The 19,625-nt window shown below is 38.3% G+C and overlaps 1 protein-coding gene and 1 long non-coding RNA gene across 4 annotated transcripts in view; one reads left to right on the plus strand and one right to left on the minus strand.

The window, feature by feature from the left end:
* LOC144477250 (uncharacterized) overlaps positions 1-19,625 on the plus strand; it is a 111,329-nt gene that overhangs the window by 46,806 nt on the left and 44,898 nt on the right. The window contains exon 3 of one of the 3 annotated variants that reach the window (XM_078194827.1): positions 15,037-15,083. The exons of the other annotated variants lie outside the window; for them this stretch is intronic. Within the exon in view, the coding sequence (XP_078050953.1) occupies positions 15,037-15,057 (21 nt within the window). The 3' untranslated portion in view covers positions 15,058-15,083. Of the gene's footprint in view, positions 1-15,036; positions 15,084-19,625 lie in introns of those variants that run through there. 3 annotated transcript variants of the gene reach the window in all.
* Positions 5,711-9,361, minus strand: LOC144476929 (uncharacterized). Its single transcript, XR_013495111.1, has 3 exons — positions 8,972-9,361; positions 7,492-7,699; positions 5,711-7,007 (listed from the first exon to the last, which is right to left on the minus strand). It is a non-coding gene; the product is annotated as an uncharacterized LOC144476929 (long non-coding RNA).

Consider the following 19,625-nt stretch of genomic DNA (forward strand, 5'->3'; position numbering starts at 1 on the left):
TGCATACCAGAGTTTATTGATTTTAAAGATCAGAATTTCTTTCATACAGGCATCTGTGCATTAAAACCGCGTTGGAAAAAGCGTATTGAAGCGAATGGAGTATATTTTTATTACAGAAACAGCTTTTGGAAAAAGCAATGCAGTTGTAAATATACATTAAAAATCTGACGCACTAACCTAATAGAATCGAGAGAAACAGCGGCAGAAAGTTGAACGAAAAGTCATCAGCAATAGGTACCTTTACCTTAGTTCACTGTATCGCTGACAGAGCTTCGAGGATAAATAAAAACAATCCGGCCCAGTGTCGGTAACAGCGTTCGTTCTTGCGGTTTAACGAGCCGCGAGAGAAAGAGGAGAGCCGCAGAAATCAGCGGCAGACGTCTCGTAAAATCGCGAGAAATCGACGGACCGGCGTGTGCAGGGTTCCACAGTCCCGACAGTTTCGGGCTAATAGTCCCTCGAAATTCGTGCACCCCGAACTCGTTCGGCCGTGCGCGCGGCGGCTCGGCTCGCCGTTCGGTGTGAAAGCAGCCTATTAAGGTCGGGCCTAGGTTGGCGTGTTGCTCGGTGCAGCTTGCCTGGCAGCTTCAGTTCAATGTTTACGCTCGTGCTTTCAACATTTTTCGCCGCGGCCCGTGCTCTCCAGAACCTCGGCTTCCACGTTGTTCCCCTGAAACTGCCGTTGTCTTCGTCCCTCGCGGCCAACACAGACGATCTTTCGCTCTGTGAACACCTCTGCGCGTCCTTCGTAACCGACGGTGAGTGAGTAAACATGAATATTTTTCCTTCCGAGGATCGCGCCTCGACGACGATCGATCGCTGGCCTGTGATCTCACGCCGAATTTCCGGGATTTATGGCCGCATGCTGTTTCGTCGCTTGCGAACCGCTCTGGATATTTACCAATCTAGTGGTTATGATTGAGATTGTTATAGAATTGTGTTTGAGGTATATGTCGGCACGAGTCGAATGAAAATATTCGATGCGACTTGCACGGAACTCGAGCGAAATAAATGTGTGAGATTTGAATTGCGAAGGGCACGAGTCGGAGGAGGATATTCCAGGTTTGTTGCAAGGAGCTTCGGTTAAAGAAAATTCTTCTACCGAAATTGCAATGGTCCTAACTTAAATAACATTGTTATTCGAATCCATTGCAATTTCAGATAAGAATGTTCTGTATTAATTACAATGGACACGAGTCAAATAAAATTGTTGTTTATTAATTTTAAAGATCACTGGATCAAATCAAAATGTTCTGTATTGCAATGAACGCTAGTCAAATAAAACTATTCCGTATAAATTGCAATGAACATCAGTTGATTAAATATATTTTCGATTAATTCTAAAAAGTACGAGTAAAATAAAATTGTTCTAGAAAAAATGCAATGAAAATTAGTGAAATAAATCTGTTCTGTGCCGGTTTCGAAAGGGTTCTCGAGTCAAATAAAAATGCTTCGCATTCGTAGCAAGGAGCAGGTGGTCAATGTTCCGCATTAATTAAAACATGGCGATGGGAACAAAGATTCCGTCGCTGACAGTTATTTTACCGCTTATAAAATCGTTTTATCGAGATTGTTATAAGTAATCGAAATCGAATTAATATTTATTTATCGACAACGAAAATAATGTTCTAGTTAATTGGCGATTGTTTTTAATAATTAAAAATTGAGATCTCGGCAATTGTTTACTATCGTGATTTCACCCAGATTTTGGTGACCTTGAAGTATGCTGTCGTATGGAAGTCATTTTTAATAACTTTTTGCGATACAGATTATTATATAGCGGATTTTATGCATTTATGCAAAATTCAGAATTAACCTAAATTAAACACAGATTTAACATGGATCTATCGCTAATCTAAACAAAACATAACCTACATTTATAATGTGCGAAATAGGTATAATAGGAGTTAAATAAAAATCTATTTCTTCTTTAACTAGTTTTAAAATAAATATTGTAACAATATTGTTCGGCATTTCACTGATCCATTTTCTTCATAAATGCATAAAAACTGTAATCTAGTTACAAGTTTAGGTTAAGTTTATATGTTCGTGAATTTATTCGCAAAGCAACATTTCTGAAACTTTCAACGATTTTTCACACATTTCTGGCGATCTGGTAACAAAGTGTTATCAATATTCATCGTTCCATACCAACGTTTATCGATACTTATTTTTCTGCAAATTTTAATATATCTAATTTTAGAAGCATACTTGTCATTACAAAGAATTGATATCACTTTGAAACTTTTTACTATTAGTAATAATTTACGACTTTATAACGTTACAATTGATAACGGGGTGAATTCAACGAACGATTGTAGCCAACAATTATAAACCGTTTAATAACGCTAAAATAGTTTTGGACTTGACAAACGAGTTTTCAGCCCACGGTGCCCGCAAAGGAACCATGGTTGACAATCACTGATCAGAAGTGACCAGACGATGCTGCAACATCTGTTCAGTGCAGCGCACAGTTGTCTGGCAATTCACTTTTCAGGCCTTCAATTTTTCTGCATTGTTTTGAGATTTTATTATAATATAATTGATCGCTGTATTCGTCTTGACATCATTTGGAATATTATCAATATTCTATCTAATATTCTATAATTATTATCAAATATGTTAATACGTTAATTCTTAAAAAAGAAATCCAGGCGGGCAGCATTTTTTACATAAACAAATCCTTTTTACAGGTTTTTATGTTCTAATATGTAGAAAATTGAACATTCGCCAACTTTTGTTGCTAAATCGTCGAAAATATGTGAAAAATTATAATTTGTTTTAACATTGTTTGAAATTGTTCAGCGCACAGATACCAAACAGAAAGTAACGCTCCACATTTACTTTGAAAAATCTGCATGTAATTAAAAGTTGCAAGGAGCTGCACTTCAAATTTACATAACCCTGTTAACAACACTCTAAGCTTTCATATAAAATAAGTCCTGCATTAAACATTTCTAAACAATCTTTCATAAGTTATGTCAAAGTGAAAATTATTAAAAACCTAACATGCTCCCTGCGCAACGTGCTTACGTACACAAAAGTATAAAGCAAGAACTTGCGTTTTCATATTTCGTAGCGAACAATTAACGCTCGATCTGCGGTGACCCCGGGTCATTTCGACACAACGTATTTAAAAGTTCACTTAATTTTCGACAATTCGAAACGTGTCTGAATTATATTTATTATTATTATTATTATTATTATTATTATTATTATTATTATTATTATTTCGAAGTTCTAACGAATTATCCAGAAAACAAAATTCTATTCGATTGTTTCAACATTGAGTTTTGGTCAGAAACGATCGTCTCTCGGACCACCGTCGATCAACCCTGATACTGATTTCTCGAGCACAGAGAGTGACTTTTATCGAAATTCCGTCGATAATCTCGTATTCACTGCACAGAAAAGAAAGTCTTATAATCTCGGAGCAGCGACGCGGCCGCGAGTGGTTTGGTCTCGGCGCCCGAATCGTACTTTTCAAGCGAGTATTCTTGCGGGGCTCACTTCTTGCTCTTCGCATCACCTTAAACCTGTTCCCGCCGCGGCGGACACTTCAGACTTCAGATTGTGTTGGAATACTATTTTTAGGAATATAATCTTCATCGCCTGCTCCTCGCGTTCCTGCCACGCAAGTTTAATTGATTCCTTTCATAATTTGTACGAGCTGTTATCTCTTTGCGGCAGAACGTGGACGGTCGCCTGCTATCAGAAAGCGAGCGTTAGACAAATTTGTCCTGTTTCCAGTTGCTCTTTTTGTCGACGGGCTGCGCTGATTGGAAACAGAGAGGCAAACGCGGGGCTTCGGTATCATCGTTCACTCCCTCCTTTGCAAGAAATAGATAGAAATTCCTGTACGCTACAATTTTACTAAATTGGAGTTCGACGGAAATTCCTTTTCTTAATCGTTTTAATAAAACCTGCAGTTCAATAGAAATTCTATTCGTTAACAATTTGAATAAATCGAAAATGATATAATACCGCAGCTTCGAATTAATTAAATATTTGTCTTATTTGTTGTCTTTCTTATAAATTTAGTATTATATAAATTTATATCAGAATTTAGTAAAATTTAAACATAAATTTATATCGGAATTTTGTAAAATTTAAACATTAATTTATATCGGAATTTTGTAAAATTTAAACATTAATTTATATAGGAATTTTGTAAAATTTAAACATTAATTATATCGGAATTTAGTAAAATTTACCAATAAATTTAAATTTAAATTTAAATTGAATTTATTTAAATATAAATTCGTAATAGGTTAAAAAGAAATGTTTTTTATTTAATTCATTATAGGCTCTGTTTTTGTCGAAAAAATGCGACGTCCGAGCGTTGGACGTCGCCAATTTGACGTTCGTGAAGCCGATAAAACGAACGACCGTGTAAAATACTACAAACAGGTTTGTTTGTCCGCGAAATTGGCTAGAAAATCGGCGCGGCGGGACGCAAATTGCGCGTCCGCCGATGGCCGAGTGGGCGTCATTCAATTAAGCGGAGCTGACACGCGTTTAGATCGTCGAAAGGGGTAATTGACGCGCGAACGTACTCACGGCTGTGCTCCGGCGCGCCTCGTCGCGTGTCACAGGCGTTGCTCGCGCCGCAAACCAAGCGAAAACGCGAAATTTCAAGGGCGTGTCGTCGCATCTCACGGCCGCATGTGCTATCCTCGGTATCGGCGACGCGCGCCCGCTCGGTCGCTCTGTCGCCCGTTGCGTAAATAACGATTTTTCTATTTCTCTAGCGCGAGAGGATCCCGCGGATAGATCTCGTCGCGGTGCTAGTACCACCGCGGTGCTCGCCACTTTAGCCGACCAAAAATCGAAAGAGCGATACTTGCCAGTCGACTATTTTCCTACTCAAATAAAACTACTATTTTTACCTCGTTCTTAAATCCATTATTGTAGGAAAGGCTAATTGCTTACAATATTTAATGAAATATGTTGCACAATATGACGTATCAGATTTTTCCTTTGCAAATTTGTCAATCTGCAGTTTTCGCGACAAACTGTATTAAATTTGGTGATAGGTTAAATAAATTTATAATTGATTGTATTTATAATTTGTTTAAAATTTCTATTTATATAAAATTATATGGTAATGTAAAATTTAAAGTAGTCGTGGATATAAAATATATTACGTTTACTTTATATTATGTTTATTTGATATTATTTCACGGATATAAAATACAATTTGTTTTGGGACATTTGTCCAGCTAGAGTGGCGATCGGTGGTACCACTGGTGATAAGCCAGAGGATACTTACATCGCAGCGCAGTTGTGCACCCGTTAGTTCAATGCTCTGGTATCCGAGCAATCTATTATTCGAATGAAGCATGCTCGAAGCTGAATATTCCGTGTTCCGCGTCGACATTCTTGCGCGACTGTCGGTGTTCAACAGGCACTGTCAATTCACAGTGGTCTGGAACAAGACGATGGTCGGCCAAAAATGAATTTCTCGACTTTATTCTCGGAAGTAATGTTTCCTTCTACGAACCGATATCTCGTCGAAACCTCGATAACCGAAACGTTACTTTCGTCTGATAACTCTTCAACGAAATGTAAGGTTGTAAAGTAAAAATTTTCAAATTATATTTATAATTATCATATCAAATCGTATTTATTAACTTTATATTATATCAAATTATATTTGTAACTGAATTGTTATTTTAAAAACTAATAATTAAAAATTATAAAACGACGAGTTTATTAATATTCAGTAAATTGTTTCAAGTTCCATACTTCCATACTTGGAATAGTTTGATGATTTAACCAGGGAACACCCTGTATATTAGCTAGAGCATTTAAAGTAACGGAATATGTATCGACGATTTTATAATTCTTCAACCTTTGAGAAGAGTTTAAAAATAACTGTTGAGAATTGCAAGCATCGAACCTTTTTTTTTACATAAAATTTTAAACAATTTCGAGGAAGAAAATATAAAGTTCGCATGCAACTTTTTGCAACCTTCGCGAATAGAATAATTTTAACAAATAGATACATGCGAACATTTCGATGGACCTTGAAAGAACGTTAAAATAATTTTGTCCACGGACAAAATCTCACGGACGGATTAAGCAGGTTCCTAGACCACTGCGCGTCGTCGGACGGCGTTTCGCGTCAACGCCGTCGAAGAAAGTGTCGTTTACCGCCGGTTAAATAACGTGTTCGCGACGGAATCGTAATTGCGTAGCAGGACCGTGTGCCGCACCCACGCGGCCCGAGGAACGCGAACACGAAATTCTTGACGATTTCATAACGGAGACCGTTACGCGTGGACGTCGATAATTGCGAAACGCAAGGAAAACAGGCGAACCGCCAGCAGCCGCCGCGCCGCGCGGCCCACAAATTCGCGTCGTCGTTCCTCATTCATTCGCCGCTGAATGAACTTTCTCCTTTTGTCGCGTCGCGTGTATCAGCCGTGTTCAGGCATTTCGATCCTCCGGAATTCTCCACGTTCTCGCTTTCGCGGCCAAATTTATCGGCCGCTTTGGGAATCACCATGCGCGTGCCACCTGTGCGATTCACGGCTTTTCCATCGGGATATACCAGCCTCGATCTCCTGTTTAGAGATCGTGCTCGCAGACCCGAGATTTTCGATTCCGCGATCGCCGGCCGCGTCGCTCGGCGATTGCACGCTCCCCGAGACCAGCCGGCCTTCGCTGGATCGTTGAATAGTTAATTGGAGACAGGCGGCCCGTTGCCCCCGCCGCTGATAATGCTACCTGACACCGGCTCGAATAATTCACTAGGCAATACCCTGAAGGAAAGTGCTCCTCGCAGATTCCTCGGGCACGAGGTCTTCCTTTCGTCTTTCTTCGTTTAGAAACTGGCTCCTGCTGATTCTTAGGCATCGGCTTATCTTTAATCTCTCGTCTTTCGGCCACCATCTATTATCCGTGATTTTCCGTTTCTTATTTTTCATTATTATTATTATTATCATTTATTATTATTATTAATATTATTCCACTATTTTTGTTGTCGTTGTTGTTGAATATTTCTAGAAAATTAAAAGGAGATGTGAGAAAATTTATATTGGAAAAGGTCATTCAAGCTATACAGGTTCGAACATAAAATAACGAAAAACGGCTATTTAAAATGTGCATATAATTGAAAGTTGCAAAAAGCTACACTTAATATTTACTGGCCTCTGTTAACAATAGTCTAAGCTATCGTATGAAAAACGTTACACATTAAACGTTTGCAAACATTTTTGTACAAGTCTCGTTAAAGTTTAATTTGTGTAAAACCTAACATTATATACACGTATAATTAAAAGTTGCAAGAAGCTGCACTTAAAGTTTGCACGTACCTATCTTAACAAGAGTTTAAACTATCGTATGAAAAGCGTTGCACATTAAACATTTGTAAACATACGTGTATAAGCCTCGTTAAAGTTTAATTTATTAAAAATTTAATATTATTTCTATAGGGGCTAAAAAATACTTTTGATACGCATAAATAGTTGAAACACGAGTGCTTACATGCATAAAAGTAAATAGAAAAAATTTGGATATTTTCATCTTTATAAGCTGTTGAACTATAATTTTTGGCAGCCGACATTTTTGAGCATTTATGGCAGTCACATTTATGGCCGTATCCATTCAAATCTTTACGATTCATTTTCTTATAATTTAGAAGGGAGGGTCGAAAGGGACCCAGCATCCGTTATTATCGGTTAATATTCTGCATCTGGAAGAAATTTCGTACAACCATGAAAGTCGAGAAACCTAGTTTTGGCTAGAAAGTATCACGTTTCGGACCACAGTACGTCGCCTCGAATTTTCGATAATTTTCACTAGGCGGATCGCGACGACCCTGTTTTCTATCCAAAAGAAATTCCCTCCGCTCGCGGTACCATAATCTGTACACACTGTTACAGAGCTTTACGACGTCGGTATTTACGTCGGCACAGGATCGTTACGATACTATTATAGAAAGTTTGCGGATTCGACGGTCGGCGGCCGTGTTCGCGGCTTTCGCGGTTCGATTCGTCGCGTATCAAACAGAAACAAATCGAATCGGGAGTAAACGCGTGCCAGCGGACCGCAGTACGCGCTCGTCGTACACGCACTTGAAAACGAGCAACAACGTGGCAACACGTGCAAAAAGACGAAGGAAAACCGTCGAGATTCGAACGCGATTCTAAACTTCGTCGTCCCGCGACGAGTAATGCGGGACCTGGTAAACAAATTTCATAATAACCTTTCCGGACTTGTTTGTCGAGCCTGCGTTCGCACTTGGTACTCCTGAACCAATCTGCCCGGACTTATCTATTCATTTATTTGCATCGATTACGCGCGACTTCTGCGCATATTTTAGATCGGCAGTCTTGTGAAATAGGTTCGGGTCAGAAATAACGTAAATTCTAATGTCAGGCTATTTTTAAAACCGACATGGAATATTTTATTTTATTTTATTTCATCTTATTTGTTTACTACTCAATTCATTTTTATTATTTAATTTATTGTTTTTATTTATTGTATTTTAGTTAACGATAGCATCAATAGATTGCTGAGATTCTTCCGATTAAAATGAGTCCAAACACGATAGAAATCGGACTACGTTTCATCTAATTACTATACCGGGTGGCTCGCATATTTTCTCAACTAAAGCAACTTTTAAATTCTGCTTGTTATTCAAAATAATGTGAAATACATGATTTTAACGGTGAGAAGAGGTTCTTTTAAATACCGAGGTTTCAGAGTTTCTAAGCTATTTGAGATGTGTAGATATGGCTCACCCGGTATAAGGTTTTCGATAAAAAGTCGTCCGATTTGCGTTGTGTTCGGACTCGTTTTAATCGAAAAAATCTCAGCTATCCAGTGCTGCTATAATCATCAAACTAGGACGAAAATGATTGTATATATATGAGAAATAAAATGATATAAAAATAAACAATGTAAAACAAATACAAAGAAAAGATACATTTTCTCTTTAATTAATATTTACAGCAAACTATACCTTCTCAGTTGGTAACAGATCGGTAATTTTCATCGCAAATTTAATAAACAGAAGGTTACTGTCCGAAATCCTAAGGGCTCCAGGAAAAATTCAAAGACGACAGGCACGTGTTGTTCAGTCTCGTGGCTCTCGAAACTCGTTCTGGCATCGAGCGACGAGCGTGAACAGTAATGGAGCAACACTCTCGGCGTCAATGTAGTCAAATTGAAACTCGTTTCGCAGGTAAAACGGTGGCGAGAGGGCCGAGGGGGCGGGGGTTGTTCTCGCGTCGATTTGCTTTGCATCGGTGCGAATGACTAGTTGTAGCCGCTAGCCGCGCCAGGAACCTTACGATAACCTACGGAATCTAGACCTGAACACGGCGCGCAACCAGTTTGTCGGTTAATTAATGCCGCGAGACTGGTAGTCCCTGCGCTTTCGAGTCGTACAACGCGCGTTTATCCCGCCGCGTCGGCCACGCTCGGACCGCGATAGTTATTGGCTGTGGTGTACGCTGGGCCCAGCGGCCCGCGACTGGAACTAATGCTCCGCCGATTCCGGAAAATCGAACGCGTGGTTTCCCTTTTTCATCCGGTCGGCCGTTGATCGAATTATCCCACGAAACTTGCGAATGATCTTATCGGTTATGGTCCAGAAAACAAGTGAAAATTCATTGAATCGGCTGCTTAACTGCTTAGTCATTTTAGAAACTGGATTATCGAGTCACTTTTTAGATAATAGCCGGTAGAACGATTAATTTGTTGCGGCCGGGAAAGGCTCGGTTTATGGTCCGGGGAGAAAGGAAAATGATAACGTAATCGTTATTTATTTTCTTATCATTTTACGATTTTACTGTTTTAGTATGTTGGCGTATCACTGTTTCGCAGTTTTACGATCTTGCGTTTCGTCATTTAATTACTTCATCATTGAAGTGTTTCACTGTTTCGGTGTTTTAGTATTTAGGCGTTTCATTGTTTTACTATCTCATTTCTTCTTTCACTACTTTAGTATTGTACTACTTTGTTATTTTATTGTTTCATTATTATACGAATTTAGTACTTTAATACTTCACTAATTCTTTACTCGACGAGTTTATTACTTAGCTACTTCGCTACTTCACAACTTCATTACATCACTACTTCAATGTTTCAATACTTCACTACTTCATTACGTCACTACTTCAATATTTCACTACTTCATTACGTCACTACTTCAATATTTCAATAATTCATTACATCACTATTTCAATACTTCACTACTTCACTAACTCATTATGTCACTACTACTTTTCCGTAGAATGTTTTTTGAATGTGCTGAAAGGTGGCCTATTGCTCCGATCTTTACTGCCACTGGGTACATAATTTCATAATCATTCAATGAATATATGTATAGCCGTGATTGTGATAAGACATAAAAACAACCAGCACCGCTTAAATATCTACCAATACGTACACTCGTGCAGCCGTAAATTACGCTCGAGTTCGGTCAAAACAGCAACTTATTCTGTCACACCGTTTGTTCTACTTTAATTAGTTATTGTCGCGACAGCTTTAACTTTAGAAAATTCAGTCGAGGCCGAGATCGAAAGGAGTTCTACTTCATTCCAAAAGCGAAGGACGTATTAGTAAATTATCGGAAATCTCGTCCTGCAAGATTAAAAGTTCATAGAATCAACAAACTAGCTATGAATATAAATTACAGCTTTGCCATCGTTATTCGAAATATTCAAGAGTGCGCGAGCGATCGTATAAGAGAATTTAGTTATTCGATTACGGAGACAGATTAACTTTTTACTGTATTTGTGCGGGAATAATTTTATTTCGCTCTACGTTTTTGCATTGAAGTTTTGGTTTATAAGTTATTAAATAGATGTAATAACAAATTGCTAAAACCGTAATTTAGTAATCTGGTAACATAGTAATTTATTAAAGTAGTAAATGGTAAAAAGTAAGATAAATTAATAGTAAATTGAAAATTTTAAATTGGTAAAATGACAAGTTGGTGAAACAGTAAATAGGTTAAATAATAAAATAAAACAGTAAATTAGTAAAATAATAAGTTGGTAAAAAAGTAAAATAGAGAAATAGTGAAATGGCAAAATAGTCGAGTAAATACAGAGTGAAATAGAAAATATAGCAAAATAAAGATATAATAAAATATTAAAATTGAGAAATAGAAAATATAGCAAAATAAAGATATAATAAAATATTAAAATTGAGAAATGTTGAAATAGTGAACAAAAAAGTGTTTAACATATCTTGTACGATAAATACGAGCTAAATTATGCCGAAAAGCAATCTAAAAGCACAGTAATTGGTTGCACCACATTAACCGGTTCTTCCACTACCCTAAATATTAAATTCCTCGTGTTATTTCTTGATTGAAAGCAGCATTCCCAAGAAAACGCTGGGAAAAGCGTTTCGTTTTTACCGGTCTCCGCCAACGGATAATTGGGGTTCTCGCAAAGCGGAAAAACGTGTAAAAATTCGCACAGTCTTGATACCGGTGACAAACTGGGAAACGGCAGCGGCGGCGGCGGTGTCCCCTCGCAGCGTTTCAAACTGGTCGGAAGTAATTATTGTCAAATTAATGTTGGCAATGGCTCGTCTTGGCGCGCATTCAGCCGGCATGGCAGTCGAGCAAAAGTGCACTCGCCTATTGTTTCGGCTCGCACAGTAGACAGACGGCACGGGCGCCTAACCCGACCAGATATACAGGGTGCCCCAGAACTCCCGTTACAACCGGTTAACCGTAACAAGATGATCACCGCGAGACGACATCACGTATTACTCAGCGAAAATGTCGACAGTAAATTAGCCTACTAGGTGTCCCGTAAATCTAATGTCTCGATAAGAACTGTACCATTGTGATACAACATTTACGGTTTCAACATTCTTCTAAATATAAACAGATACGATAATGTACATATTAATTTGGATTCTGATATAACAATTTTTAGTGAGGTACCCCACAAGGTTTCAAATGATACGGAAGGATTCTTGAGGTGATTCGAAGCAACTTTTTCCTCAGCGAAATTTTTCTCCGTGGCTTCGTTAACGAGTTATTAGCGAAAAAGCCTGACCAATCAGGGACCGAGTACGGCCGGCACCTTAGCCATGCGGCCAGTGTCGCGTCAGCCGTCTCGCGGCAGAGTCAGTGACCGCTGGGGCGTGTCGTCGGTCGTTCTCGCACTCTGATTGGCCCGCGTTTTCCGTTGATAACTCCTCAACGAAGCCGCGGAGAGAATTTTTGCTACGGAAAAAGTGATTTGAAATCGCCTTAGGAATCACCTCCAGGGATCGTCTCTTTCCGAGTACAACGGGAGTTTGTGGACACCCTGTATACGTTCAGCGGGCTCCCTTGCCCTTTGCAGACCTTTCTCTCTCATTCCACATCTTCTCTCCACCCTTTGTGTTCTTCAATATTCCGCGGCGCCAGTTCTCTTGAATAATAACTGCATTTTTCACGGTTACCGTCTTCAGTCTCTTTTATCTCGGCCACTCCAGACCGCGTTCCACGTTTTCCTTATGATCCGCGCGACCAGCGCACGTTGTTACGCTTCTTCCGCGACTTTAGCCGACTTCCTTGTTCTGGCCGCGGAAAACTGCAATCCCCCTCTCGCGATTTTTCATTAGAAAAACTCGCTCTCCGCCGCTTTTCCGCGACGGTCTTGTCGCACAATTCTCTTCACTTTCGGACATTGTGGTCAATGATTATTGAACTGATCGTTTTCACCTGTTACTTCTCGCATTTACGCAATATAATACGAACAATATTATTAATATTGATAATATTGTTTATGAGAATACGATAATTTCTTGAGAAAAACTGGACTTAAATTGCAAAAAAATATTTTTTTTAAATATTATACTATAATAAACTATACTATACTGTACTATACAATTATGCTATGCTATAATGTATTGTATTGCATTAGATTAGATTACATTACATTACATTACATTACATTACATTACATTACGTTACGTTACGTTACGTTACATTGCATATATATATATATATATATATATATATATATATATATATATATATAAATAATGTAATAATAAATATAATATAATATTATTACATTGTTATCTAAAAAAAATATTTTTCTGCAATTTACGTCCAGTTATTTTCAAGAAATTATCGTTCTATACCGGGTGTAATAGAAAACGTAGTTTTTGGTAAGCGATTCTTGAAAGTCGACAAGAAATCGTTTGTTTCATTTTCTAATAAGTACTTGTTATTTAAGAGTGAAAACCTAAGGTCAGACGAGACAGGTATTAACATTTATATTAATTTTAATACATCGTACACGACATAAGAACATTGGTCATTTTTGTCAAGCATATATAAAACTTATAAAAAGTATTACCAAATAAAAATGAAATAAATATAAAGAAATAAAAATAAAAATCGAAGTAAATGTGGCGACCTGTGTACGTTTTCTTTTTGTTTCTGGACAGTCGACGACGAACGCTCTGGCGATATAGACGCGCGACGCTTTCCGCACGACGGCCACGTGGCAGCAACGAAATAAATTTATTAAATGCGAATTCGAGTTGTTAATTCTCCCGCGTACCTACAGTAAAAATAAATATTTTAAAGTAAACACTTGAATACTTACAATTTTTTTTTATAAATATGAGACTTATTTTTGCGAGATATTTAAAGTATTAAAATGATAACACTGTAGTAGAGGGAGCGTTAGCAACCGGCTGACGTGCGTCGAACTTCGCCGCCACAGAACCTCTCACCGTTCAAACGCTATTATCTCAACAATGGTTGATAATACGAAAAAAATGCTATAGAACAAATGTAGATTTGTAGAAAACTACATTCTCTTTCAATCTTATTTGATCAAAATTTCGCTAAAACGTACTCGTTTCGAGAAATTAGTCAGAAACTCTAAAAAATTGCAAAGACTCATCCCATGGAGATAATTTTTTTATCAAACGGAACAGAGGTAATACCTACGAAGTTCCATACATTTAAGAAAAATTTTTTTTTTGTAAATGAGAAGACAGTAATCATAAAACAGTATAACTGAAAAAAAAGAAACAGTATAACCGTAAGAAAAAACAGTATAACCATAAGAAAAAACAGTATAACCATAAGAAAAAACAGTGTAGCCGTAGGAAGAACGTCAGAGTTTACGTCGGCCGCTGTCCAGGAAGAATTTTCTGGCATGAATGAACACAAGGAAATCTCGAAGCACCGATAATTCCGTTGAAATCGCGAGCAGCTCGTAAATCGGAATCCGGAGCGAGGTCTTCGGCACCGGGCGTTATCGAATATATTCGTAACACGTCGGACGTACTGCGATCACGTTGATCGATGTTACGTTTTATTGCGAGAGGTATATAATTCGACTCACTCAGCCCGGTATCGTCAGGATTTCGGATTTCGTAACCGGTCGTCTTGCTTTCTGATTACGCGGCCCGATAACACGTTTCGTGTGCTTCGAATGATCGCGCGCTAATTCACGATACGAAAAACATTGGTTACGTTTGTGCCCTACACTGACGCCACTCTGGGATCTGTCTTCATATATCATCTTGTATTATGATATAAGTTAATGTGATATATGATATACGGTATACGATATACAATATACTATATGTGACATATGATATATAATACATGTTATATAGAATATTAAATATTGAATATTGAAAATAGATTACAGAATATTAAATATAAAATATTGAATATCGAACATAGAATATTGAATATCGAACATTGAATATTGAATATAGAATAATGACTATCGAATATCAAGCACGGTTTTCAAGGACATTGTCGTTTAATAGCGTCCAAGGTCGTCGAACAGTCATGGTGTTATATGTACATGGATGAATACCTTTCTTTGCTAGCTAGAATATTGCATCAACGAAAATGTATCGTCATAGTTAGAAGCATGACCTAAAACGACCTTAAAAACAATTTTTTAATCACTTTTATATTCTACAAATTATTTCATATATTTTCAAATATATATTTATTTACAATACTTAATTGTAATTCTAAAATCAAACTGAGAATGCTTCAAACGTTATAATATTGTTGTGTTCAACTTACAGGTGATATCCACAAACAGTTGATTCGTTGAAACGAAAGAAAATACAAAATACACACCATTGTCTGCTATAAACAATATTTGCTGATACCTATAAAACGACAATAGATTTTCAAATGCACCTGATACGTTGTTCGTTCCAATCAGTGTACAGAAAACATCGAAATCCTCGAATGGAGATCGTGAAAATGAATGGGTTAAAAATAGATTAGATGAAATAGCGAGGCATTTCTAATCGACGCACAAGTCCGCAGTTATTTCAATGCCAGGCTCGTCGCAGTTTATCAGTAACTGGAAGCAATAACGTGGAGGACAGATAGGGCCAGATCAAGGGGCCGATTGTTCTCGTAGTCTGTAGAACAGTGGACGAAGTCGGTCCAAGATACGGCGAGCCCAATCCTCCAGCCTGATGAAAGATAATCAAGTCATTACGAAGGGATTAGGCCAAAGTTCGAAGACAACGAGCCCTCCCCCCTTCCGTTTCACGGCGCTCGTTCATGCGGTTATCGTCCCGTAATCAAACGACGAGCACCTCTGATACGAAATGCGCGGAAAAGCGAACGACGCCAGGGTTCTGAGAATAATTTATGACCATGGACGTGTCTTACAGATGAACATTTTACGTCCATTTTAAGTCTGAACGTCTACCGCCCTAAAATGGATGTCTTTAAGATGTCCTATTTTAGAGATTAAACGACGCCCAATTATTCAATATTATATTTTATATTCTACATTATACATATATATGCTACATTCTATGTCCTATATTCTGCATTGTATATTCTATAATCAATATTCTATATTATATATTCAGTATTCAAAATGATTTTGAGGTTATTATGTATAATATGATATATAATATAATACAATACAATACAATATAATATTGTTACGAACACCGGATGGATGACCGGTGCCGCCTTGGAATTCCCTTGCCGAAATAAAAGACGGCAACACGGTTCAGGGTCTTCCAACCGAGCTGAACTTCGGCAGTGGTTTTTGTGACAACAAACTTGACGTATTGAATTCGATAATTTAAAAATATTGTAAAAGAATTGTAATGAAAGCAATAAATTATTTATTATGCCGCGAACTCGTGAAACGGGGCGACGGGAACCGGACGAGGTTCCCGAAGTTCGCAACAATATAATATAGTATAATATAATATAATACGTGCGCTGAATACAAAACGTGCACCCTGTACAAGCAAACGAGACACCATATTATCATTTCGCGTATACCGGATTTCAGAAAACTTCAAAAAGAAACAATAATATTCCGCCTATGTAACAAAACAACGGATCGAATCACGTTATGTCATGCACCTGGAAGTCGTCGGTGACGAACTACGTTCACCGACCATCAGGAAGCATCGTCGAGCGCAGTACCTAACCGCAGGTAGCAAATTCGATGGAACGAATAATTCCCGGAGCACGGCCATAGGAGCGCTACATTTCGCTATCGTGTCGGAGAAAGAGAGAAAGAGAGAGAGAGAGAGAGAGAGAGAGAGAGAGTCGCGGTAACGAAAGAGAAAAAGAGAGACGGGCCAATTGTTCGGTTATTGTTCGGTGTGAACAGCAGCGTGTCTGGCTCGAGGAAGAAGCGATCCCGTCGCAGAACGCGTATTGCGACGTCGTTTGACTTTCTCGCGGCGTGTCCGCGCACATTGTGATACACTTCGTTTCGGCGAGGAGAAAAGACCGTGGCACGGCGCATTTAAGACGCAAGAAGCGTTTAATGCCGGAATCAGCTCGCCATGAAAAATGTCACCCGCCGGAACGACGATTTCGCAAGCGTCCAACGATGCAGGTCCGTGCACGCGTCTGCGTCTGCATCTGCTTCGCCTCCGAAAGTGTGCAAACATGTAAGGAACAACGTCCGGGAATTTACGTTGCGCCCGAAAGGAAGTGACGACGTGATTCCCGAGGTGATTTCATGGAAATTTCTCCTTTGCGAAAATGTTCTACGTGGCTTCGTTGACGAGTTATTAGCGAAAAACACGGGCCAAGTTAAGTTAAGATATTATTGTTAATCTTCTTGTTAATCTAATAAGTGTGAATATTTATTGCAACAGAAACAAAACTTGAATTTGAAGCGACACAATTTTTAATAAAATCCGACAAAAATAAATAAAGTTCAATCGTTCTGGTTTGCAATTAAAACGTCATTATGAATAACATTTTGAGGTTATCTTTATTAAGATAATTGAATGATCGAATAATGCGAGAAAAGTGAGTCTCCATTAAAATCGTTACTATAAATGTAAATAAATTTAAAACGATCTCGCTGCAATTAATTCATTATCGACAACATTAAGGCTACTTGACAATAATAATTTGAGGTTATGTTTGCTACGACAATACAACTGACTGTTAGAACGATTTGATGCAAGTGAGCGTCGATTAAAAATAAATTAATATAAAGACTCGAGCTAACGTTTTAATTTTTCATAAATCTATAGGACATTATTATCAACAATACGATGGTCACGTGTCCGATACAAATCCCCGGCCGCATGCTTTTGATATTTCGATCGGCTCCGATCGATCCAGCATGGAAATAACGTCGTCTAAATTAAACGGTTTTCGCGTAGTTTGCTTTTAGCCCTACCTAATCCGGTTTGATACGTTGCATCGATCGGGTTTGACCCGGTTTGACCCAGTTTCGGCACGGTTTGCCGCGCTCGCAAAAGTGCTCGCCGGTCCTTTCTAGGACGGAATATCTGACGCGTGAACGAATTTATTTTCCTAACCGTGCACGGCCAATCCCGCCGTTTTTCCTATTAACATACCATTTTCCATCGGGATAATAACTGTGCTTCATAATCACTGTTATCAGCGCCAGCTGCGGGGCCTTATTTTTTTCTAGCCGGCTAATTATTCGACCGGCGACGATCTTTATGCAAAGTGAAATTTCCTTGACACGGGTAATTTATTATCCGCGGGACCGGAGACAAGTGGAACTGTCGTTTCTTCGTTAATTACTCTGAAACGTTCACGCCGAGGGAGTCCCGGCGGCGAGTTTCGTTCTTCTTTCTCCTCTGCGATTATTGACAGAATTCGCGCGCGGCAAGTAATTGCAAATCATGGTGTCGCACTAAAAATAATTACTTTTTCACAATATAATTGAAATGACTATGAAAAAATAATATACAGGGTGGTACACGCAATTGTTTCAAGTCATAACTTTTTTTAAAGCTGTATGTTCAATCAAGATACACTCCATTCGCTTCAATACGCTTTTTCCAACGTGGTTTTAATGCACGGATGCCCGTATGAAAGAAATTCTGATCTTTAAAATCAATAAACTCTGGTATGCAAGTTTACAGACTGTGTCTTCATTTTTATACAGTTCAGCCCGTAGAAACTGGTCTAAATGTTTAAACAAGTGAAAGTCGGTTGACGAAAGATCCGGTGAATAAGATGGATGCTGCAACATTTCATATTTTAACTCATTCGATTTCGCAATTGTTTTGTACGACGTTGTCGTGGAGAAGTATTGGGTCGGTATAATTGACAAGCAATGACCGTGTAATTTTCAATTTTTCATGCATTTCGTCGATGTAGATTCCGGCAGTACTTTTCGGCTGTAATTGTTTCACCAGTTGAGAAAAATGAATAGTGAATTACTCCAGTCTCATTCCACCAAACTGTTATTGAAATTTTCCGTCGTTGAAGCGATGCCCTTGGAGTGTGAACACATAACCTTGACACAAGCCTCGTTCCTCGCTCGAGTCATCGAACACATATTTTCCTATTGTCGTAACGAACCCATTTTTCATCGCAAGTAAAAATCCGATCGAAAGGATTACGATCAAATTTCATCGATCGATGAAATCTGGTTAACAATGACGAGCATACGCTCAACCGATCCACCTTATTTCACTCGGTTAGTTCCGGTGGCACCCACTTGTCCAGTTTGTTCACCTTGCCAATTTCAGAAAGATGTCGCGATATTGTCGTATGATTAACTTCCATTCTGGTAGCAAGTTTTTCTTGTAGATACAGTTGGATTCGTTTCAATCGATGATTTCGGTGCATCATTTTTCACAGACGTTTTGGGTCTTCCACGCGGTTCGTTTTCTAAGGAAAAATCAGCAGACCGAAATTTTTCAAAGCAACGCTGCACTTTTTGATTGCTAACAGTATATTCTCCTCAAAAGCCGGGTTTATATTGCTTTCGATTTTATACTCGTATAAAAAAATTACACGAATATCGGTTGAATTCATATCCTTACGAAATTCGAAATAAGTAACAAAATGGAACAATTTTGACAAACTCTTCTGTCTTGAAACATGACTCTGCAACAGGCTGTAAACGAGGTTATACCGAAAACAAAAGTGTAACAAAAACGGAGAGACAAACGTTCGCGTGCAAAGAAAAATGCGGCACTTTATATGGACAACCTAATTTTGTCACGTTATAAATGTAGGTTACACGTTTGGGTTACCTTGATGATAGATCGAGATTAGATCTGTGTTTGATTTAGGTTAAATCTGAGTTGCTCATAAATGCATCAAATCCGCAATATAGTAATATGTGTAATCGTAAACATTGTTGCTGATTTCGATTTTATATACAAAATGTTCAAAG

The sequence above is a fragment of the Augochlora pura genome, chromosome 11 (genome assembly GCF_028453695.1).
Source record: "Augochlora pura isolate Apur16 chromosome 11, APUR_v2.2.1, whole genome shotgun sequence".
NCBI classification, from domain to species: domain Eukaryota; kingdom Metazoa; phylum Arthropoda; class Insecta; order Hymenoptera; family Halictidae; genus Augochlora; species Augochlora pura.